The sequence below is a fragment of the Bufo gargarizans genome, chromosome 4 (assembly GCF_014858855.1).
Source record: "Bufo gargarizans isolate SCDJY-AF-19 chromosome 4, ASM1485885v1, whole genome shotgun sequence".
Classification (NCBI taxonomy): Eukaryota; Metazoa; Chordata; class Amphibia; order Anura; family Bufonidae; genus Bufo; species Bufo gargarizans.
In genome coordinates, this window is record NC_058083.1 from 22799875 (window position 1) to 22824775 (window position 24901).

At 43.2% G+C, this 24901-nt stretch overlaps 1 protein-coding gene across 1 annotated transcript in view; it reads left to right on the top strand.

Moving 5' to 3' along the window:
• The window catches only part of NBAS (NBAS subunit of NRZ tethering complex), a 678694-nt gene that overhangs the window by 279437 nt on the left and 374356 nt on the right, over window positions 1-24901 (top strand). Inside the window, 2 exon segments of the mRNA XM_044291127.1 lie at window positions 2689-2801; window positions 16744-16857. Coding sequence (XP_044147062.1) covers window positions 2689-2801; window positions 16744-16857 — 227 coding nt within the window.

Below are 24901 nucleotides of genomic sequence, written 5' to 3' on the forward strand. Positions count from 1 at the left end.
AAGCGGGTGTTTTGAGGTGTTCCTAGATGGAGTTTAACATGTTCCACGTTTAGGGTACTTTCACACTTGCGTTAAAGTTTTCCGGTATTGAGTTCCGTCCTTGGGACTCAATACCAGAAAAAAACTGATCAAATTTATCCTAATGCATTCTGAATGGAGAGAATTCCGTTCAGGATGCATTAGTTCAGTCCCTCTTACGTTTTTTGGCAGGAGGAAATACCGCAGCATGCTGCAGTTTTCTCTCTGGCCAAAAATCCTCAACACTTGCCGGAATGTATTAATGCTGGATCCGGCCCCAAGTGTTCCGGCAAAACGGATTCGGTTGCGCAGAACTTTAAAAATGAGAAAAAAAAAAAACGTATCTGTTTTTTGGGATGAAAACCGGAAAGACGGATCCGCTATTGCAATGCATTTGTGAGACGGATCCGCATCCATATCACAAATGCATCCGTTTGCGTCCAGATTGCCGAATCCGACAGGCAATTCCGGCTACGTAAATGCCTACCGGACTCCTCTGCTGCAAAAGTGAAAGTACCCTTAAAGGATATATACACCTTTTAGGGGCATTTTTTTTTATAATTGCATTTTACTCACATTGGGCTAAGAATCTTGGTCTTTATTAAAAATATTCAGCCGTTCTGTCATAAAGAATTATTTGTTAGTCAAGCTGTGTGAATCTTACTTTTTACTTTCATTTTGTGCCGTTCATCTAATAAACACGATCTCTAATTTACTAAGAGGCTCATAAACACCTTTAAGTCAGTAAAATAAAAACTGAGCTATAATGAGTGTTTTTTACGGTCAGAGATTAGAGATAAGAAGCCTTCTGCTGAGCTACCGAACGGAACAGAGTAAAAAAAACAGAAGTCGCCACTAGAGAATCCTAAGGTTGTACAGAGAAAAGGGATCAACATCTTTAATAAAGACCAATTGAAAAAAAATGATTTTTAGCTCAAAATCAGCACTATGCTATAAAAAGGGTCAACTCAAAAGTGATCCAGCCTAAGATGTCTCTGCTTTGATTTTCCTTAGGGCCTCTGACTAAAGAGAGCAGGGATCTGATTTGTTGCTGTGAGCAGCTGCTTCACTTTTTTTGTTTGCAGCACTTTTGATAAATACTCCCCATTCAGACTTCTGGTACAGATCTGCACAAATATTTGCTCCTGTCACCTCTCCTGATATGTCTGTTTCCCCCAAAAATGAGTGAAAAGGGGACGTTCATCTTATATTCTGAAAGCTAATGACTGCTTCCATTATGGAAGTGGTCATCAGTATACTGGAGGCACCGGAAGCAGTGAGGGAAATGCTGGCTCGCTCTGCACTGTGTCCTGACAGTGTACATTGCCAGGACTTATTGCACATAAGCGCACACTATGACCTGACGCTGTGCGGTGTCAGGTTAGAGTGCAGCCCGGGCTGGAAGAAGACCAGGGAACGGTGAGTGAATGACAACGCCGTCTGGAGCAAGCAAAGTAAGTAAAACATTTTTTTTTCACGTCTAATCTAAGGTGTGATGGTGGTCTGATCTGTGGCAGATGGTGGTCTGATCTGAGGCAGATGGTGGTCTGATCTGAGGCAGATGGTGGTCTGATCTGAGGCAGATGGTGGTCTGATCTGAGGCAGATGGTGGTCCGATCTGAGGCTGATGGGGGTCCGATCTGAGGCTGATGGGGGTCCGATCTGAGGCTGATGGGGGTCCGATCTGAGGCTGATGGGGGTCCGATCTGAGGCTGATGGGGGTCCGATCTGAGGCTGATGGGGGTCCGATCTGAGGCTGATGGGGGTCCGATCTGAGGCTGATGGGGGTCCGATCTGAGGCTGATGGGGGTCCGATCTGAGGCTGATGGGGGTCCGATCTGAGGCTGATGGGGGTCCGATCTGAGGCTGATGGGGGTCCGATCTGAGGCTGATGGGGGTCCGATCTGAGGCCGATGGTGGTCTGATCTGAGGCTGATGGAGCTTGGGGTGTGATCTGGGTCTGATGAAAAATATTTTTTTCTTACTTTCCTCCTTCAAATCCTCAGTGCGTCTTATAGTCCAAAAATACAGTATTTGTATTTACCACGTAATAAATATTCTGGAGCATCTATTCTTATGACTCTGTGTTGTGCCATTCCTCTGTTGTGCTTGCACACTATAGGAAAAGGCGCATGCAGGTGACACTTCCCAGAATGCAGAATGCAAATGCTTAAAGATTTCAGCTCTGAAGCCTGCAGAATTGGGAATGCAGTTCTGGATTATTGTACAGGCTGTAACTCAAGATCAGTACAAGATTAGCAATGTGATGTATGTATGTAATGTAACATGATCAGTGATGAGCGAAGCGAGCTTCGGATGCTACATCTGAAGTCGCTTCATTCATAACTTCGGATCAATACTGTAAGAGATCAGTCTCTGTGCCGTATTAGAATGTATGGGCTTCGGTTCGGTTTTAAAGTGGGTTTCCACTTTAAAAATCAACTATCAAAGTTATTCAACGAAGTCACGCACGACTTCGTGAATAACTAACTTTGGCTCATCGGAGCCCATACATTCTAATACTGTACGGAGACGGATCTCCGTACAGTATCCGAAGGTCGCTTTGCTCATCACTAAATATGATGTCTTAGCGTAGCTAGATGTCTTCGATGTTCTTGTTTAATCTTAGATCACAAACGTGTGAGTCACTTCTTGTATTTGTTCTTACAGGAGCTGCCTGCACCTGATTACTGACTGTCCCGATTCCATTCAGGAGGAGCTAGACCTGATCCGATCTCTGGGCTACCTGGAGGAGTTTGGGGTGAAAATTTTGCCTCTGCAAGGTAAAGGACTAATGTAGAAATGCATTTTTTGCTGTGTTGCTATTGCTTGCATCAAAATGTTTGATAATTTTTTTGAACGTAAAATGTTTTTGTCTCAAACCTTCTGCTCTGATTAACAACTTGAGTACTCTGATATCATTCTATATCTATATATATATATATATATATATATATATAACGTATATATGTATGTATGTATGTTCCACGATCACTCAAAAACGAAACCATTGATTTCAACTAAACTTGGCATACACATCTCTTGCTACCTGGAAAGAAACCTTGTGGGGTCACTTACACCTCTCTAGGATGTACCGTTCCTGAGATATTCCCAAAGAATGACCTGCATTAGCCAATACAAGCCTGCAAGTCTTTCTCTTCATATCCCAACTGCCATAGGCACGGCCACATGACCCTTATAAGCCAATAGAAGCTCGCAGGCCCTTAGTCTCCACATACACATAGTTTTACTCCAGGTTTCCATAACAACCCAGCCATTTTTCTTCACTGCTGTAGGTCAAATTTAGGCTATGGCTACACGACGACAGGTGTCGCGCGACAATAAGTCACACGACACATAGGGCACAACTACACAGCACAGCTACATGTGTCACGTGACGTTTATTATAATGATAGGCTATGGTGTCGCACTGCTGACATGTGACATGCTGCGACTGCAACACGACAGTTGCAAAATGTTGCGTGACACATGTCGTCATGTAGCCCTATCATTAAAGGGGCAGGCCGCTGTGGAGGTCACTGTTAAAGTGGAGGTCACTGTCAAGGGGGCAGGGGCAACTATTAAAGGGGCAACTGCTCTGGAGGTCACTGTTAGGGCAGCAGGGTACTGTGGAGGTCACTGTTATGGGGGCAGGCCCCTGGGGAGGTCACTGTCAAAGGAGTGGGGTGCTGTGAAACTCACTGTTAAAGGGGCAGGCTGCTGTTAAGGTTAAGGAGATGGGCTGCTGTGGAGTTCCCATTTTAAAGTGGCGGAGCACTTTGGGGGGGTCAGTGTTAAGGGTTTGGGGACTGTGGAGTTCACTGTTAAAGGGCGGGGTGCTGTAGAGGTCACTATTATGGGGGACACAAACATTAAATGAAATAGATGAAATATACCTGTGCAAAGCCGGGTCCTTCTGCTAGTGGACATATATAAGTGCCCTTCTCACAGAACTGCTCCCCCCTCCCCCATTGCATAATGGTTTTCTGGTAAAGGTCCTTTTCGATCACACTGTTCATAGCATATTAGATCCACATCTGTGGAGGTCTATCCCACTAGTCGCAAAAATAGACATCCCCATTCCTGATGACTAGATCACTATACATGATTACATGCTGGTTTGTCACCCATATAATATATAAGGAGTCCATGATTACATGCTGGCTTGTTTACCTGTCACCCATAGTACTTTTGCATGCTGAGCCTCAGGGAACCCCCATCAATCAGAAATAGCTACAAATCACTACAAAAATGACTGACACCTAAAGGAATTTTCTATAACAGTGCCTCATACAGTTCCTTCAGCCTATAGACAAAAAAGAGACCATATTAAAAATGCTTTCAGTACCCATGGCCAAACTTGGCATGGTGCTCAAGGGTTTGTCTGCATGGTTCTATCCACTGAAGTCTATGGCATGTATGGGACTCTCCATGGACACTTTTCCCTATGTGAAGGGGAGTAGGGTATACATGAATTTAATTACTTGGTGTTCTTTTTTTGGCTTCCCTTGAAGCCACCATTTTAGGGTTCCATCATTTTGTTTACATGACCAGTCTAAGATACTTCCCCTTCTGCTGCTGGATGGACGAGTTCTGATGACCTTGCACTGTGTCCATTCTTTGGGTTCATCGGTTCCGGGGCTGGTTCAGAAGCTCAGTTGGAAGCAGAGCAGCAGCTTCTGACGGAGCCCAGATGCAAATGCGGACAGCATACGGCAGGGAAAAATGATTATAACATGCTGAAATCATCAGTGCTTATCCATCAAGGAACAGGGAGGGAAGAGGGAACGTCTCAGACTACTGACGGATAGTCCAAAAAGCCTGTTGGCCAACACAAATGGGACCCTAAATTGACAGATCCACAGTAAAAGAGGTTGTCCCTTCCCTTATTGTTGATGGCCTAGCCTTAGAATCGGTCATCAATGTCTGATCATGGGTGTGATATCTTGTACCTCTGCCAGTCAAATGTTTCAGAGTAGGTCAGGTGCTGGAAGTCGGTAGCGGATCAACACAGCTCTGCCCATAGTGCCCATTCACTTCAATGAGATTAGTGTTTAAGTAACCAGCTCCTTCCACTACACAATGAACAAAGCTGTGTGGACCTGGTGGTTACTGACTTCCAGTGCCAGACCTACTCTGACAGAGCTGATAAGAGGAGTATTGGGGTGTCGGATATATATTCTGAGTATAAGCCTATCCTAGCCTATATCCTGAGTATAAGTCATCAGTAGTAGACACGTTTTCCACTGCTATACAGTGTGGGACGTGAATTCTCTTTTAGCTTTCTGTACTGGGCGCTGTGTGTTTTATTACTTTCCAGTAATTCTCCTCCATGACTGTATGATCTGCACTTAGCCTAGAGGTAACATGAAACGTGTATCTTGTGACATGAAGACATCACCACTTCTCTCTATTAATAAGCTTCATAGTACAGGCCGGAAGCAAAGAGAGCCGGAGAGTGGATGTGTGTATAGTGGGCTAGACGTTAAGAAATGATTAGCCTGGCTGAAGGAAATTCCATAGACAAATGCTGTACCTGGTCATTTTACTGGCACAGCTCATCATCTTAGGGCCATACCATTTATTTATTTATTTATGTATTTAGTTTTAGCTTTCCCTCCAACAGACTTTAAAGCGTTCCTGAGTTTAGAAAAATGTTTTGTTTTTTTTTTGTTTGTTTTTTTACATAATGGCTGTGCTTTTTTTGTAGAATCATAACTGTGAAGGAACAGTTGTGTTTGGGCTTTCCTAGTTTTTTTTTTTCAGCTATATTATTCCCTGTTTCAGTTGCACAGCTAGATGCATTTCACTCAGAAGCAAAGGGGTGTCTCCATTTTGCCAGCACTGTACTGCTGTGACATCCTTTTCCTTACTTGCTACTATACTTGCTTTCAGCTCTGGAGCTCACAAAACAGATACGAAGGGGGAAATCACACTTAGAGGAGGCTCAAGTTGTGTAGAAGCAGTTGTTTTTTCATGCTCAGGATCTCAGCTAGCTCTGGCACGCCCCCACTTCCTCTCAGCTGTGTTCTGAGTCTCTGTTATTAGGGATGGATTGCAATTTAGGTGGAAATGAGACCCCTAGTGGCCATGACCTTACACCTTTTTTCCAGGTGGATGCAGATATGTTGTTTAAATGAAGTGATTTAGAAATTTTGCTAGTTACTCCTTTCTGTATTAAACAAAATTGTGTAAAAATACAGCAACTTTTTAAAGTATTAGAATGACTCTGACAGGGTCATGTTATGTATTATTAGTTTCTCTTGCCTCTCTTCCCTTAGGCCAGTTTTGTGCTGGAACTTATAGCATGATAGATCCCTATGACGCAGTGAGTCTGGGAAATGCGTATGTCACACAGACTATATTTCACAGACCTCACATCCTCTTGTAAAACTGGCCTTACAAGAAAATGTGATAGCCTCTACTAGAGCGTCCTTAAAAAGAGGAGTTGGTAAATCTTCCGGGTCCTCCCAACACTTCTGCGGTTCGGGTCTACTTCATCAGACATGGCTCCAGTGTCCTAACATTAGAGGGGGCATGACCTGTTTTACAGGTGCTGTGGCTTGGCACAGCATGTGTGTAGCCCGAAAAAATGTATCTTTTTAATGGCAAAAAACTGACACTTGTCAGTTTAACCAGATTTCCAAGAGGAATAACGGATGAACAACAGAGTTGTAATAAAATATGAACAAAAATGTAAAAATGTCAGACAACAGTACAGGATTTTTTTCGATTCCGGGGCAAGTTGTGCTGCAACCTCATTCATTCTTTATATATATATATATATATATATATATATATATACTTTGATTGTGTGTGTATATACAGGTGTGGCAGTGAATCTGACATCTATCGCTGTTATACTGCCTGATAAGTCAGAGGTTTACCTGTAGTCCTGTGTAAACTCTAAATGACATTGTATATAGATTATATCATCATATTCAAACGTTCTCTAATCTGGATGAGGTCCCTTTATCCTAAGGTGACAGGAATTTTGCCACTTTGTATGGTTAAAGCCCACGCTGCGGGTTTATAGCTCTCACACTGCAGGATTTGTGCTGATGGCTATATGTGCATGTCTTTTTTGTAAATGCTTGTATCACATATGAAATAACAGTCCTTTAGCATATTTACTGAATTTTATTGTTCCTATGTTATTTCTACTGTAATACACTACTTGAAAATGAAAAAAGAACACCTGGAAAACTTAGTGATTGAGCTGAGATTGACCAAGTATAAACTGCTTGTGGTGCTTGGTCAATGATCACACATCCAAGGTGGTGCCCCCTTTATTTTGGATTCTGCAGTAAGGGTATATGTTGAGGCAGGGTCACATTAATACTGGATTTCATCTCTCTTTGTTGTGACACAGGCTGCCACTCTGGCATGGTAGGTCATTCCAAGATCTTTCAATTTGGACCCGTTGTTCAAGATGGTTGTTGGCTGCAGGGCATGGAAGATCCATCAAACCATCCAGTCCCAGACATTCTTGATGCAGGACAGATCTGGGGATTGGACTGGTCATGGGAAGTGCTGGATATCCTGAAGAGCACCTTGTGTAGCGCGAGTAGTCTGTGGATGGGTGTTATCTTGTTGCAATATTGTAACCTGATTCAAAAAAGGCATTAGGACTGGTTCCACAGTATCCTGGACATAATGAAGGCTGATCAATGTTACCTCTATTAATACCAGACAAAAACAGCCATGGTAGTTAATAGTGTCCCACAAGCTGACACATCGTGGTGGTCCTGTGTGTCTCCAAACTATTCATGATGGCAGTAGGCGCTCACGTCCAATCCTCACATTACCCCAATAATGTTTTCAGAATATTGTTAATGTTACATAGATTATTTATTCAATATTAAAGGGTTTATCCCAAGATTAATGTAAAAAAATGAAAATCAGACATCATATAGTGCATGGCAGTCTCTTTCTAACAAAGCTAGAACCAGCCCCGTACCTCACATGGATCCAGAGATCTTCCCATTCATTGCTCTACTAGATTTATATCAAGCTGACAGATCAGGAGGCGTGTCTTTTCTGCTGCAGCTAAGGGAGCGTGTCCATGCTCTCCCTATCACAGCTCAGGAGGCGTGTCCATGCTCTACCTATCACAGCTCAGGAGGCAGTTGAAGGATGAAACTGAGCATGTGCAGCTATCTCAGTGAGCAGGACAAAGAAATAAGGAAAATAACAAACGGCAGGTGGTGTTATATGGTTACATTTTATTGAGTAACTCAGTGGCTAATTTTTTTATTACATGTAATTACAAAAGTATTCAGATCTAGGTGGTTTAAAAACTGTAGAATACTTTTCATGGGATCCAGGTGGTTTAAAAACTGTAGAATACTTTTCATGGGAAAATTCATAATCACTAACCAAAGCTGTTCCCTCCCTAGTTGGTCATCAGTAATAACCTGTTGGTGGTCCCTGTTGATAAACACAAATCTGAACAGGCAAGTCCTATAGTGATTTACACACAGGAACCATAGGTATCGTGGTCTATTCTGATGTCCCCATCAATTTTGTCAGTAGACCCAGGATATGACTTAAAGGATCCTATAATAAAAAAGTAAAAAATAAAATAAAATAAACTTGTGACAGAGATTTTGATTGATGGGAGTCCAGGTGCTGAGACCCCTACTGATTGCTATCTTGAGGGGATGGAAGCGCTCTGTGCTCTATTTGTATTAGGCTCCCCGAGTGACTTTCTATGAATTCTAACAGCTTTTGAGGTTCAAAAACAAAGGGCCAGAGATGTTGGTGGAGCAGTTCAGCTCCCTCTCTTTTTTTTGTAATTGGTGGGGTTTATTAAAATGATAGGTGCCCTTTAAGAATAGTGCTCATCCCATAACCAGGTCTGTTAGTCCACCAACCTGTAACCCCCATCTGAATATAGTACAGTTTTATCATACTATTAATAGTGGACATCTGGAGGGAGGAATCTCAAAATAATCCCTCTGGTGGGTACTCCCATTCAAGAGAGACTCCAATGTCTAGTTAGGGGATCTCAGCTAATTTACAATTTTTCAGTATATGGTACCATTCTTTAACCATAGATTGAGGAACTCCATCTATGACATCCTAATAATGCAACAAACTCCTTTATTAGTGAGATGGTAATCTTAGACAGGTTAAGAATCTGCTGTTCCACCACAGAAATAGGCCTCCTTGGTGGACAGACGCATTACTGAGGATAGTCTTGATCGCACCCTTTGACATCATTGAGAATTTATAAGATTATTCTGCTTTTTAATTCTCCTTTACTGTCATCACTACCGCCTGCCGCAGGTCCCAAGCGAAAAGCAATCGTCTTAGAAGCGCCTTATATTATCTACCTAATGCAGATCATTTAATGGTCTGTGCTCACCCACATTCACAGCTACTTCTGGAAAGGTCACCGTCTAGCGAGATTTCGGAGATGGTCTTGGATTGACTCCTTTCATCTGTTTAACGGCCATGTGAAAATGTCAGCATGCACCGCACCTCTCTTTTATGCAACATTTCTGTTTCTCTTAATGTTCTGGTGTTCCTTATTCCCAGTCTCGCTGTTCTGTCCCTTTTTTTTATTACAATCGTAACTTACTACAAGCTAAAGGCAAGCTGCAACAATGGATGGCCATAGAGGGAATCAACGGACACTCCTGGAGACTTCAGGTGATGCTGGCCGGGATAAATAGGACTTGGTTGGCCAAAGGAAAAAAGTCTCTAAAGAGGATTTTACATGGTGACCTTCTGTGTCATTGTCTTAAAGGGGTTTTCCAAGAGTGAAATATTGATGACCTATCCACGGCATAGATAATCAATATCTGATTGTTGGGTGGGCAACTCCCGCCACCCCCACCGATTAGCTGGTTGAAGAGGCCGTGGTGTTCTAGTGAGGCCAAATTCATCGGTCACAAGGCCTAGCCACAGCTCAGCCCCATTGGCAGTTTTACTAAACATTCATATGAGTATGGGCATTTCTTATAACATGGGAGGTAGACTATGGAGAAAAACTAGTAAACTATGCCCCCATTAGTAACACTATCATTGTGCTTCTGTTAATACAGTGCCAGCAAAGTGCCCTGATTAATAGTGCCGCCATATTTCTGACATTGGTAGTGCCAGGATGTTGCCCTCATAAATTTTTACTATTATATTGTCACCTTTAAGACTATGTACACCAAGGAAAGCCATAATTCCTTGGTGAGTCCGTCATGTGACAGATTCTGCCCGCTGCGGACAGACCACATTGATCTATAATTTGACATTTTGAGTTTCGTCTAGCTGCAGCACTAGATGTTCGGTCATATAGGAAGGAATTTGCAATGGACTCTGAGCAGAACCTCTGACGATCTATTATCTATCTCATATCTATCTATCTATTTATCTACAGTGCCTTGAAAAAGTATTCATACCCCTTGAACGTTTCAACATTTTTTTTCACCTTACACCCACAGACTTAAATGTAATGTATTGGGACTGTATGTGACCAACACAAATTAGCAAATATGTGTGGATTGAAAATAAAATGGTTTCCAAAAATCTGTAAAATGTGGGGTGCATTTGTATTCATCCCCCTGTATTCTGATACCCCTAAATAAAATCCAGTTTGACCAATTGCCTTCGGAAGTTACCTTAGTAAATAGAGTCACTTGTGTGTAATTTATTCTCAGTATAACTACAGCTGTTCTGTGAAGGCCTCAGACGTTTGTTAGAGAACATTAGAGATCAAACAGCACAAGGAACACACCAGACAGGTCAGGGACAACTTGCTGAGAAGTGTAAAGTAGGGTTAGGTTTAAAAAAAAAAAAAAAAAAAAAAAAAAAAAAATCCCAATCTCAGTCCCAAAGACAGTGCTCACATATCACTGTTCAATATGGCAAAACTGCAAACCTACCAAGACATGTTCGTCCATTTAAACTGACCAGGCAAGGAGAGCACAAATTAGAGAAGTAGCCAAGAGGCCCATGGTCACTCTGGAGGAGCTACGGAGATCCACATCTCAGGTGGGAGCGGCCATATGAAGCCTTGTTTGCCGTTTACCAATGGCCATTTTGTCCTAAATGCAAAACGCTATGTGTGGCAGAAAACTAACACTGTAAGTCACCCTGAACATACCATCCCCAACGTGAGACATGGTGGTGGCAGCATCATGCTGTGGAGATGTTTTTCTTCAGCAGGGACTAGTCACAGTGGATGGGAAGGTGAAAGGAGCTGAACAGGGCAATCCTGGAGAAAAAAACCTGGTAGAGGCGGCAAAAGACTTAAGACTGAGGCAGGTTTAGATCAAAGCATATTCATGTGTTAGAATGGCTCAGCCAAGTCCATCTCTAAATCCCATTGAGAATCTGTGGCAAGACTTGGAAATTGCTGTTTACAGACGCTCTCCATCCAATCTGACTGAGCTTGAGCTATTTTTCAAATAAGAATGGTCAAAATGTTAGCCTCTATAAGCGCAAACCCCAGCTGTAATTGCAGCGAAAGGTAGTCCTACAAAGTATTGACTCAGGGGGCTGAATACAACTACACACCACACTTTCGAGATTTTTATTTATTATGGGGTTGTCCCGGTTCAGAGCTGACCCAGCCCCTCCGCTCCGCTGCTCTCCCTGGCTCCTGCGCTGTATCGTGCGGGGCAAGGCCTTTTTTCTTTTCAAATTTACACTGCTAGACAGAGGCTTCCACCTAGAAGTCTTCCCGGTGACGTAACCGGCACTAATAGGCGGGCTTTAGCGATACCCTAGCCATTTTACAGAGACCCAGTACGTCACCGGATCTAATGAAAAAGCCCTTGCATGAGAGAGCATCTCAGAGGGGCTGCCTGGGTGAAGAAGGGGATATGTCGGGGTTCATCTGAACACCATGTATCATTTTCTTTTCACTTCACACATGCTACTTTGTGTTGGTCTATCACAGTGTTTCCCAACCAGTGTGCCTCCAGCTGTTGCAAAACTACAACTCCCAGCATGCCTGGACAGCCTTTGGCTGTGTGGGCATGCTGGGAGTTGTAGTTTTGCAACAGCTGGAGGCACACTGGTTGGGAAACACTGGTCTATCACATAAAATCTCAATAAACTACATTTGTTTGTGGGTGTAACGTGAAAAAATGTGGAAAAGTTCAAGGGGTATGAATACATTTTCAAGGAATTGTATCTATCTTTTTGGACTTTTACAAAACGCTACTCACAGTGAAGTTCTTCTTCACCATTTGCACTTGTTTTCTACCTTTTATCCTTATTTCACCGTCTCCCCCGTCATCTTTCTCTGTAAATGTGTAGTGTCTTCCTGATATATATCTTTCCATCGTTGCTGTACTTTATACCCTACTAAGTGCACCTTCCAGACGGAGCTTTTTATGTATTAGGCAGGCACATTTCCCTACGGCAGCAGACTCCGGAGGTAAAGCATTTCCCAGAACCTGTGTCTTGAATATAAAGACATGGCTTTTTTTTGCCTGCTGTATTCATTGTAGTCAAAAAGCTTCTTTCAGAAACAAAACTTTTAAGAGGAGCCTCTGAGTCCTCGGGATTATGTAGCAGATCCATTACTGCAGTCCCTACTGTGGTTGTGCGAGGCGGTTACTGTTCCCATTAGGGGTTTTGTATCGAGAAATAAAGCTCTCTGTGAAATAAAGCTAAATTGCCCACAAGGTAGTAGTGCGTATGTTACTAATGGCCTCGCTGCGAAAGGGCTCCGGTACCTTGGAGAGCGCTCGGTAGCAGAATGACACTACAGCATTTACAGGCTGATTGGTGTGTGACTTGCTCGGTAAATTGCATAGCATTTTATAAAAAGCCGGTTGTAGCCGCAAAGTCCAAAAATAGAGAGTGGTTGGTTGTATTGTGAGAAGGCTGCTGGGAGTTGTACTCCTTCCTGCACTAAAACTTTATTGTCAACTGACAGCCATAGAGAAGAACATCGGCAGATATAAACCCAATGGATTGGTGTACATCGTACAGCTCACAATCAAACCGCTTCTCAAGAAACCGCACTGCAGTCAGACTGAAACGCTTGCTGGAGCGACTTGTGTGTTCCCTGATCACACGACACCGTTCATCAAAAATACTTGTTAGTTCTAAAACATTGCAGTCTATAATTAATGCAGTAGTCCTGAAAGGGTTGTCCCACCCTAAGAAGGGATACATATCTGATCGGAGGGGGTCGAATATTAAGAAAGATGTGTCGGAGTCCCCAGAATGAACGCTTGCGCGTCATCACGCCATCCAACAGAAGCAGAGTACGACACTTGGCTATCGCCACTACTTCCATAAATTAGAATGGAATGGCAGCGCGCATGCATAGCCGCTGATCTGTTCCGCATTCTTGTGATTGGTGAGGGTCCCAGCAGTCAGACCTCCCGCCATCGGATTCTTATGCCCTGTCCTGGAGATAGTGGATAGGTTCTTATGGTGATATAACACCTTTTACATGGGCCGAGGATCGGGATAATTATTGGAGATGAGCTTTCATACAAATGCTTGTGATAACGGCCGGTGTAAAGGTGTCGGTAAATCTTGGACCTATAATCCTGATTCATTGGCAGTGCATTGCCCTTCATAAACAGGAATGTGCTGCCAACACTCCAGTGCCTGTATAGGACCCAGCGATCATAGAAAAGATTGTTCAACCCCATTCAGCTCATGTATATGCAGCTAACCAGCCACCAATGATCTGGAGTAGACGTTCATAGGAGCACTAGCCACGCTACCGAACGAGCACTTTTCCCTTATAGACTTAATACCAGTACCGCTAGTCACATGGTAAAAATTCTGAAAAGCGGCAGCATTAAAACCACACTGGAACAAAAAAAAATACAGTGGAAATTCTGTGTTACACCAGGTATAATTCCTTGTCCAACCTTGGGGTCCACCCCTGACCCCCTTAGCATAAAAAAAGCCCCACACACCTGTTCCTGGCTGCTTCTGGTGCCCCAGGACCAGGAAGCGTTTTCATTCTGTGACTGCTGCCGCCAGCCATAGGACTTAGCATTCACAGGGACTTAAATGCTTCTGCAATGATGTAGAGTTGAAGCTGTTCGGGGGGCAGGGGTTGTTAGCTGTCAGGCCGGACAACCCCTACAGATGTTACGTGGTTTTTACATGGTCAAAACTACTGACTCCCTTTAGCACGCGCTGCTGATCTACAAAGCTGTGACTGGGCCTTTCATTTCTCTAGATCATCATATTGCTCCACTCGTCAGTATAAAGCACAAGTATTTCCACGTGATCATCTCATCAGAAATGTACTTCATACAGTCCATTACAGTGAATGCAAATGCACCGCCGAGTGTTCTCCTGCACGCAGATCCCTGCTCGTTTTTCTAAAATATTTCCGCCCATTTGAAATGACCATTAAACATATGCAGACGTTTTTATTCCTCCATCCAGCAGCCTGAGCAAAGCTTTATGGGCAGCAATGTACCACCTTATAACAGACGCTATAAACGTGTGCTAGAAAATAGCCAAATAAATATGCTTTATTTCCGGGACTGCTCTCTTAATCTGCGTGCAAGAAAAATGAGCGTTTCTGGGGAGCAGACACCGGAGTATATTGAGAAATAATAAGCGGCGGAAAGTTGCTCTGTTATAACTTGGTTACCTCGGGTAACTTCCTTGCCGCCTTTTGTTCTTCTCCAGAACGCTGCAGTTTTGCATACTGATGACTTATTAGGGCCGCGCACACTCCAGCGCTTAATGTAGCTTTCATTATCTCCTCCTCTGAGCGCACAGCTCTGTGTTAAGCATCTGTATCCCCCCTCTCTCCATTATTGTCTGTCTAGAACATCTGCTCCTCTGCTCCATGTTTTCCAATTGTGATAAATGTCTACACTTCTACTTTGTGATTCTGATTGTTTGAGAATCTGACGAGCGATAGCCCCGGCAGCTTAACGCGTGCTGGAATTACCGCCAGCCAACCGGCTCTTCGGGCAGCTGATGAAAGAAAAAAACTAAGCCGCAGTCAGGTGAGCGCGCGTGTGATCCTGTCCAGGGCGGCTGAAATCTCACACAGTTGGCAGCTCTCCCGCCCGACGTATTGATTGAAATGTTTACTCATCACCCTTTGCGGCTGGCAATGTTCTGAGTCACGAGAGCTGACCCCCTGTCTTAAGAGCTGTCTAGGGAGCTTGCCTTATGATGGTTGACCGTGCTCTATATACAGCAGTGCTTCTTCTTTTCTTTCTTCTATTTTGTGAGGCCTTTTCCAGCTGCAAAGACCTAGACTTGTCAAGAGCCCGTGAGGGTGGAATGGGTGCTAGTGAGATGAGCACTGTGTGGGAGCATCATGCAGTGTCAGTGGAGGAGGAAGCATTAGATTAGATTTAGACCTGGACCCAAGGTGGAAAAAACAAAGGCAAACATTAATAGCATATGGGAACATGGAGATTGCCTTATAAGAACTTTAAGGTATTCTCCAGGAATGAAGAAATACTTACTTAAATATGACTTTATTATAAATATATTCCCAAATACCTTTCATAAGTTATAATGGCTTGTCTGGGGAGCAGTCATCAGGAGAAATAAAATGGCTGCCGTCCTATTAGTGAACACAAAACCTGTCCTAATCACACAGGAGGACAAGTTATTTCACAACACTGAGCTAAAGAGCTGCCCCATCCTCCTCTCTGCTCTATTTGTCAGGGATTATGATCCTGAATACAGCTGATAAGATCTTCAGCAGAATCTCTGTAGGGATGGAGTTCATGAGGAGACTTGAAGTATAACGAGGAGATGGGGGTGAGGCCAAGGATCAGCAGCCCTTGTGTGCAGTCTCCATTCCCACAGCCCCACATTACCACAGTCTGTCCTGTCTGTCTTCTGCGTACTTCATGTGTCCTCATGAACTCCATCATTAGTCATACCACACATGGAATATTGTGTGCATGAAAGACAGAGCTTGAGTGGGTTCAAAGGCTGGCAACCAGAGTCATAAATGGAATGAGTAGACTACAGCAACCCACAAAGATTATCAAAATAGGATTGTTACATCTAGAAAAAATAGATGAGGGGACATCATCTACTTCTAGAGGAAAGAAGGTATCTACACCAACATAAAAGAGGGTTCTTTACTGTAAGAGCAGTGAGACTATGGAACTCTCTGCCTGAGGAGGTGGTGATAGTGAATTCACTAAAAGAGTTCAAGAGGGGCCTGGATGTATTTCGGTCGTGTAATAATATTACAAGGTTTAGTTATTAGATGACTGAAGACAGGCTGTTGATCCTGGGAGTTATTCTCATTGCCAGATTTTTAGCCAGGAATTTTATTTCCCTCTAAGATGAGTAAAATTGGCTTTTACCTCTTGGGTTTTTTGCTTTTCTCTAGATCAGTGTTCCTCAACTCCAGTCCTCAGGGCCCACCTACCGGTCACTATTTGAAAATATCCCACAGAATGAATACCTGTGGTAAGCCCTGATGCACTGACACTAATTATATCACCTGCTTAATACTAAGGAAATTCTGAAAACATGACCAGCAGGTGGCCCCTGAGGACTGGAGTTGAGGAACCCTGCTCCAGGTAACAGGTTGGTTCAGTGTAATGGGCCTATATCCTCATGACGGGTTCCTGTGACGGTACCTCTTATAATCTACTGTACACGCGTCTTCACTCACTTCTTGGACTTACCGTTTCTCTTATTGTGCTTTAACGCCACAGTGTCTTCCTGCACTTGATTGAAGTCTGTGATCAGTAATTAATCCTTGGAAGGACTGTGTGTAACATCTTCTGTTCTTTGTCCTCACAGTGCGCCTGTGCTCCAACCGCCTCAGCCTCATCAAGAAGTGTATTTCCCAGTCCCCAACCAGCTACAAGCAGTCAGCGAAATTGCTGGCACTGGCTCATCTGCTGCGAGTCGCAGGTAAATCCTTCTAATCATCGAACTGCAATATTTTGCTGGATGTGTAGCACTCGAGAGCTTGCAGGCTAATGATGAGCATGTGCTCTGTGCTCTCACCCGGCAGTGTGAAATTTTAGTTGATCAATACGAAAGATTTACTGTAATTATGGGGAATTTCATACAGGAGCTGTTGTAGCCATTCACTTGTGTACTTAGCATTCACTAGTGCTAGATCCCCCTATAGGAGGGTCATGAGCCATGACCTCCAGCATCCCAGGCCTATAGCGCAACACTTGCAGTTATCATCTAGACAATACCTGACTGGCAGAAAACGTTAAAGCATATGGTGAAGCAGGGTTGCAGCAGTAGGCCCTCAATGTTTTATATTTTTAAAGTCCTGCATTACATGGTTTCTCATCTAGTAATAGATTAGGAAGATACTCGTATCCATGCAATACAAGTGATTTATTGATAGAGCTTGTTCATTTATGCTTCGGTCATTTTGGTATAGCTTGAGAAAGAAACGTGGCTGTTATTTTCGGTGTGAATAAACACAAAATTTTGGATTGAAGTTTGAGAGTGCCGTGACCTTTCTAAAGTCTGTCCTCGGTCATTTTGATACCACATTGGTGACTCTGCCTACGTTTCAGTCCTCCCAGATTTTGTTCACAGCCGCAATCCATTAGACATACAAATATGGCTTATTACTTCTCAGTATATATCAGCAGAAGATAAGATAATACAGGAAACAAAATAGTCTTATTTGTAATGCTGCGGGGTCAGTGGTGGCATCATGGTTCCTAACGAGAAGTACCACTGTAGTTTACCAGAGTGGGAACCATAGCAAAACTAGCAATGTTTCTTTAGAAACTGGAATCTAAAGAAAGTTATCCAAGTTTTACTCTTCAGTTTTTGAAATCCTCAGGCATAGGTGAAGCATCAGGAAATGAATGCTTACACGTTTCGAATGTGTATTAATCCATTAAGAACATGGGAGGCTTTCGAAACACGTGAGCATCCTTGTCTTGCTTCTCCTATGCCTGTGGATTTTAAATGGGTTGTCCAGCAGGATAAATGGTCTTAATATAAGGGGAAGAATGGGTTAAAACAAGAAGTATTACCTCACCCACACCAATGATTTTCTGTTGCTTACTACTGTAGGTCTCTGCTGATCTCCACTTCCTGGTCGACACACAGGAAGTGTCTGGAGATGCCTGCTTAGTCAGTCACCAGCTGATTGGCTGAGCAGTCATCTCTTGCTATAGCCTGTTGACCCAGGACCGGGAAGAGAAGACCATCAGGGACCCAGGTAAGTGTTGTAGAGGCCAACCCCTTTAAGAGTTGAACATTATACCAAATTCTGGATTGATTCCAAATCTATACAGTGACCACGCTTAGAGTGAGATTCCGTATACAAGTCAACAAAGAGGTCTACATGCTGGAGAGCTGCTCTGCTCTTGTATTAGTAATAGAATTTCTCCCCTACTCTTTGTTTGCAGCATTCATTTGAATTGTGTAAATTTGTATTTCTTCCTTCGCTTTTCTTTATATATATATATATATATTTTTTTTTTTTTTGCCTTGTTATCTTGTTTATTTTTGTGCTGTAAGAAGGATTTACAGATAGCTAAGTAAAGATTGCTCTGCCCGCATTGACTCCTCTGTCTACGTGTCATGCACACCAAAAGGCAGCATCAAAGCTCAATCAACAAGAAATTATTGCTTGAAGAATTGGGTTACAGCGTTGCATGAAAGTGGCCCGTATAATAATAGTAAATAAGTAATGATGCCGTACACACAGTGTGGACAGCAAAAGGCTCTAACAGCTTGTGGTTTTGGCTTCAGCACGCCGGGCATATTTCTCTTCCCAGAATTGCATTTGTATTTCACACCTCTCAGACACAGGCCTAACGGGGAGCATTGTCAGGCTTATTGCACCAGTGCGTGCCAGTAATGATTGCCTGTAGAGTTCTTAGATAAATTTGCTATCTTTTAGCTGCAACTCAGCTGTAACTAATTTCTTTCTGTGGTACTGCGCTCCCGGTGCCAGAGGAAAGACTAAACTATTGATTAATTCTCTTCTACTGGAATGCTTTTGCTGTGGGCTCGATATGTGCAATTGTGTACTTGTTGCCGAGTTTCTGGAAACTGTCCATTTCTAGATAACTTTTGTAGTAGAGATGGCAGAGGGCTAAATTCCGCTCTGCCGCTGTAAATACCCTTCATATTATAAGTAAGGATAAAGTTGTACTATCAGGGAAACAAGCCGTGACCATTTGTAGGGACATCATAAGTTCCACCCCTCTTGTCCCACTTTTAAGCACTAGAGGATAGCCATTAACAAATAGAAGCTCTCTTTCTGGCGGACTGTGACATTCAGATATTAGTCTGCCTTTCATTTAAAAGGAGTCTTTCAGCAGTTTTGGCCATACTAAATTGCTGACAGCACTAGGTAGGGGCTGGGAAGAGCAGGATAAGCTTACTGTTTGTGCAGTTTTTATCAGGATTAGTTAGGATATTAAGTTTTATTCCTCTATTTTCTGCTCCTGCAAGTTCCCTAGAGATGGAGCTTCATTGTAAAGTGCTCTCTGCATTGAGCTGTGTCACAGCCCCTCACCTCTGCTCTGAGTGACAGCTGTAGTGGTCTCCTGGTTGGATGCTACAGCTGTCACTCAGAGGGGAGGGACTGCGAAGCAGCTCAATGCAGAGATAACCAGGCAGAATAAAACTTCATATCCACACTACTACTGATACTAGAAGCTTCAGAAAAGGTATGTTTGTACTGGTTGTATAAAAAAACAAGCCCAGATGTAAGATCAAGAGCCATAGATATTTATACTTCAATATTTCCATTCTATTGCAGGAACATATTGATGTAGTTAGGATGGCTGAGACATGGCTGGACACTTCACTTCACTGGGCTGTTCATATTCAGGGTTTTACTCTCTTTAGGAAAGACAGGGCAAATAGGACAGGAGATGGTGTGTCTGTATGTTATAAGGAGGGGTGTGTCTATATTTTAAGGAGGTGCAGTGTGGCTGTGTATTACAACAAAGAGGAGTGTGCCTGTATGTTATAACGAGGAGGAGTGTGTCTGTATGTTATATAAGTATGTGGAGTGTGCCTGTATGTTATAAGTAGGAGGAGAGAGCCTGTATGTTATAAGGAGAAGGAGGAGGAGTGTGCCTGTATGTTAGAAGGAGGAGGAGTGTGCCTATATGATATAAGGAGGAGGAGGAGTGTGCCTGTATGTTATAAGGAGGAGGAGTGTGCCTGTATGATATAAGGAGGAGGAGTGTGCCTGTATGATATAAGGAGGAGTGTGCCTGTATGATATAAGGAGGAGGAGTTTGCCTGTATGATATAAGGAGGAGGAGTGTGCCTATATGATATAAGGAGGAGGAGAGTGCATGTATGTTATAAGGAGGAGGAGTGTGCCTGTATATTATAAGGAGGAGGAGTGTGCCTGTATGTTATAAGGAGGAGGAGAAGTGTGCCTGCATGTTATAAGGAGGAGGAGAAGTGTGCCTGTATGTTATAAGGAGGAGGAGAGAGCCTGTATGTTATAAGGAGGAGGAGAGAGCCTGTATGTTATAAGGAGGAGGAGAGAGCCTGTATGTTATAAGGAGGAGGAGTTTACCTGTATGATATAAGGAGGAGGAGTGTGCCTGCATGTTATAAGGAGGAGGAGGAGTGTGCCTGTATGTTATAAGGAGGAGGAGTTTGCCTGTATGATATAAGGAGGAGGAGTTTGCCTGTATGATATAAGGAGGAGGAGTTTACCTGTATGATATAAGGAGGAGGAGTGTGCCTGTATGTTATAAGGAGGAGGAGTTTACCTGTATGATATAAGGAGGAGGAGTGTGCCTGTATGTTAAAAGGAGGAGGAGTTTACCTGTATGATATAAGGAGGAGGAGTGTGCCTGCATGTTATAAGGAGGAGGAGAGAGCCTGTATGTTATAAGGAGGAGGAGTGTGCCTGTATGTTATAAGGAGGAGGAGTGTGCCTGTATGTTATAAGGAGGAGGAGTGTGCCTGTATGTTATAAGGAGGAGGAGTGTGCCTGTATGTTATAAGGAGGAGGAGTGTGCCTGTATGTTATAAGGAGGAGGAGTGTGCCTGTATGTTATAAGGAGGAGGAGTGTGCCTGTATGTTATAAGGAGGAGGAGTGTGCCTGTATGTTATAAGGAGGAGGAGTGTGCCTGTATGTTATAAGGAGGAGGAGTGTGCCTGTATGTTATAAGGAGGAGGAGTGTGCCTGTATGTTATAAGGAGGAGGAGTGTGCCTGTATGATATAAGGAGGAGGAGTTTACCTGTATGATATAAGGAGGAGGAGGAGTTTACCTGTATGATATAAGGAGGAGGAGTGTGCCTGTATGTTATAAGGAGGAGGAGTTTACCTGTATGATATAAGGAGGAGGAGTGTGCCTGTATGTTATAAGGAGGAGTGTGCCTGTATGATATAAGGAGGAGGAGTGTGCCTGTATGTTATAAGGAGGAGGAGTGTGCCTGTATGTTATAAAGAGGAGGAGTGTGCCTGTATGATATAAGGAGGAGGAGAGAGCCTGTATGTTATAAGGAGGAGGAGTGTGCCTGTATGTTATAAGGAGGAGGAGTGTGCCTGTATGTTATAAGGAGGAGGAGTGTGCCTGTATGATATAAGGAGGAGGAGTGTGCCTGTATGATATAAGGAGGAGGAGTGTGCCTGTATGTTATAAGGAGGAGGAGTTTACCTGTATGATATAAGGAGGAGGAGTGTGCCTGTATGATATAAGGAGGAGGAGTGTGCCTGTATGATATAAGGAGGAGGAGTGTGCCTGTATGATATAAGGAGGAGGAGTGTGCCTGTATGTTATAAGGAGGAGGAGTGTGCCTGTATGTTATAAGGAGGAGGAGTGTGCCTGTATGTTATAAGGAGGAGGAGTGTGCCTGTATGATATAAGGAGGAGGAGTGTGCCTGTATGATATAAGGAGGAGGAGTGTGCCTGTATGATATAAGGAGGAGGAGTGTGCCTGTATGATATAAGGAGGAGGAGTGTGCCTGTATGATATAAGGAGGAGGAGTGTGCCTGTATGATATAAGGAGGAGGAGTGTGCCTGTATGATATAAGGAGGAGGGGTGTGCCTGTATGATATAAGGAGGAGGAGTGTGCCTGTATGATATAAGGAGGAGGAGTGTGCCTGTATGATATAAGGAGGAGGAGTGTGCCTGTGCTTATGATATAAGGAGGAGGAGTGTGCCTGTATGATATAAGGAGGAGGGGTGTGCCTGTATGATATAAGGAGGAGGGGTGTGCCTGCATGATATAAGGAGGAGGGGTGTGCCTGCATGATATAAGGAGGAGGAGTGTGCCTGTATGATATAAGGAGGAGGAGTGTGCCTGTATGATATAAGGAGGAGGAGTGTGCCTGTATGATATAAGGAGGAGGAGTGTGCCTGTATGATATAAGGAGGAGGAGTGTACCTGTATGATATAAGGAGGAGGGGTGTGCCTGTATGATATAAGGAGGAGGAGTGTGCCTGTATGTTATAAGGAGGAGGAGGAGTGTGCCTTTATGTTATAAGGAGGAGGAGTGTGCCTGTATGATATAAGGAGGAGGAGTGTGTCTATGTATGAGGAGTGATATGAAAGTGAGTGTGAAAGAGGCAATTGTGGGTGAAGATGGTGACCATATTGAAGACTTATGAATGAAATTAGAAAGGGAAATAAACTCTGAAAAAATAATACTTGGTGTAATGTATAAACCTTCTAACATCACTGAGGAGATGGAAGTTCAGCTGTATAACCAAATAGAGTTGGCTGCACAGGCTGGTAAAGTGGACATGATTGGAGATTTTAACTTCCCAGATATTGACTGGGGTCATTGTTGTGTCTACACTGCAAAAGGGAGAACATTTCTCAAATTGCTGCCGGACTACTTTAGCTCCCACCAGGGGTCATGCTCTGTTGCATCTAGTAATTTCTAACAATGCAGAGCCTGAAACACTGTGTAATAATGACCATAATATAATTATATTCCCCTGGACTATAAAAAGCAAACTCTGGCTAGGAGGGAAAAACACTTAGGGGGCAAATATCAATACTGCCGTTTTACACACTGGTCTTAATCTCTCTTTTTTGGCATCTGATGCAGCAAACTTATTATCATGTGCATACGTCTTAATATTTGTGTCACGTCTGTGCAGGTCCATGTCCCAATGCTGAGATCTACACCAGCAAGAGAGCTGCTGGAGATCTATGCTATAATCTATGTCACATTCCTGGTGTAGATTATAATCTTTGTGATGGACCACCTACTCCATCCCATCACTGCTCGCCACTTTGCAAACAGAGCCGGAACTCGGGAGTCACTAGGCTCATTCCCTTAGTGCACGCACCTAATTTGCATATTTTTTAAAAAGCATTTATTTACTACTCACCCTACCAAAAATCCATTTTTACTTTTGTTGTTATTTTTAAGCATTCCTAACAAGATATGAGTCCTGAAATAAAAAGCTCTAGTCAAATTGTCCTTGATGTTTTCATTGCAATAGGTTTTTAATGTTTAAAGTTCCTTGGAGAAACCCTCCCAAAAAACAAACAAACAAAAAAAAAAAAAAAACTGGAACATTTTAGCATCTAGGTCAGGGATCAGCAACCTTCGGCACTTCAGATTTGGTGAAACTATGACTCCCAGTATGCACACTTGCTTGGCTGTGCTCAGAACTCCCATAGAAGCAAGCTCAGACTGGGCCACAGGGGTACAGGTGAATCCCCCGGTGGACCCCTAAGCAAGGTGGGCCCCTAGTCCTCCACCCCCTGCACATGTGGCACATAACACAGTAGACTTACTGCACTACATACTTATTTTCAATGTACAGCACCTCAACCAGCCTATGTTCATATAAAAAACACATCTTGCTTCTGTGTGAGAAGGTAATATTTGGATGTATCAATACGATGGGCCCCAAAAATAAATTTTACTGGTGGGCCCTAGGCACCTGAAGTGCCTAGGTAAATGTGGGGAAAATACTCCTCTTGCTTACAGTCCCAGACATCTACTTTTCATGCTGACCTGCCAAAGCTGGAATAATGGGTGCAATTGCATTAACGGAAAGGCCCTTCTGGAAGCCAACTGCCTGGATGGGGATGAACCTAAAACAAGCCTGTTCGGGATGGAGAAGCAGTATGTTGTACAGCAAAGAAAATATTTTACGGCCTCTTTTTTTTAATCATATACTGAAATGATGACTACTCAAATGCCAAGAAATTCCAGAAATGAAGCCATTGTAAGAAATAATAGTACAGTTTGGTTCCTTGAGGGTTGAAATACTGATGGGTCGGCTTTGAAACCTGGGAAAGCAATGTAGGCAGAATTTCCTAGACGTATTATACCTGACTCCTTTTTCTCTTGGCCGCATTTAGATATCAGGTATTTAGATTATGTGGGCATGAAGCTGCTGGTGGAGAAGAGTGTTTTCATCACGCCTTTTACACTAATGCAGTTCTATAACTCTCCGGCAAGGAATTAGGTACACATCACAGGCACACGTGCCAAGAACTATTCTCTGGAGCTTCATCTTGATGTAAAATACATATTTTGTATTCCACTCGTGCCGCGTTCTTCGGAGATAAGGCTTCCCTGTAAACAGCGTGCAGGTAATTTGTTGATTAGGACATTGTGCTTTGTTTAAGCTGGCGCTATCTCGGCAAGGAAGTAGGTAATAATTTCTTCGGCTCCATTATAAATGTGCCACTTCAGCTCTGGCTCCCACCGTCTCGAACAGTCATTAGCACACAACTTTTTCTTTATTCTGTCACAAAAGGGACAATATGGTTAAATGAATATCTCTAAGAAAGTTGTTAAAGCGGGTAAAAAAAAAAAGGAATAAACAAATCATTTGCTGGCGTAGCTTCAGCTTTTAAAGAGCCGTCGGAAACAATGTTGACTATTTTTGTCCGTTATCTGTTTTCATCAGCAGAGCTGGTAAGATTCAGGGGCAAGGGTGACAACCAAAAGTAATTGGAATAGGTGGACTGAAAGACCAATAATAAGTGGGTTAGTTTGGAAAATTTGGTTTA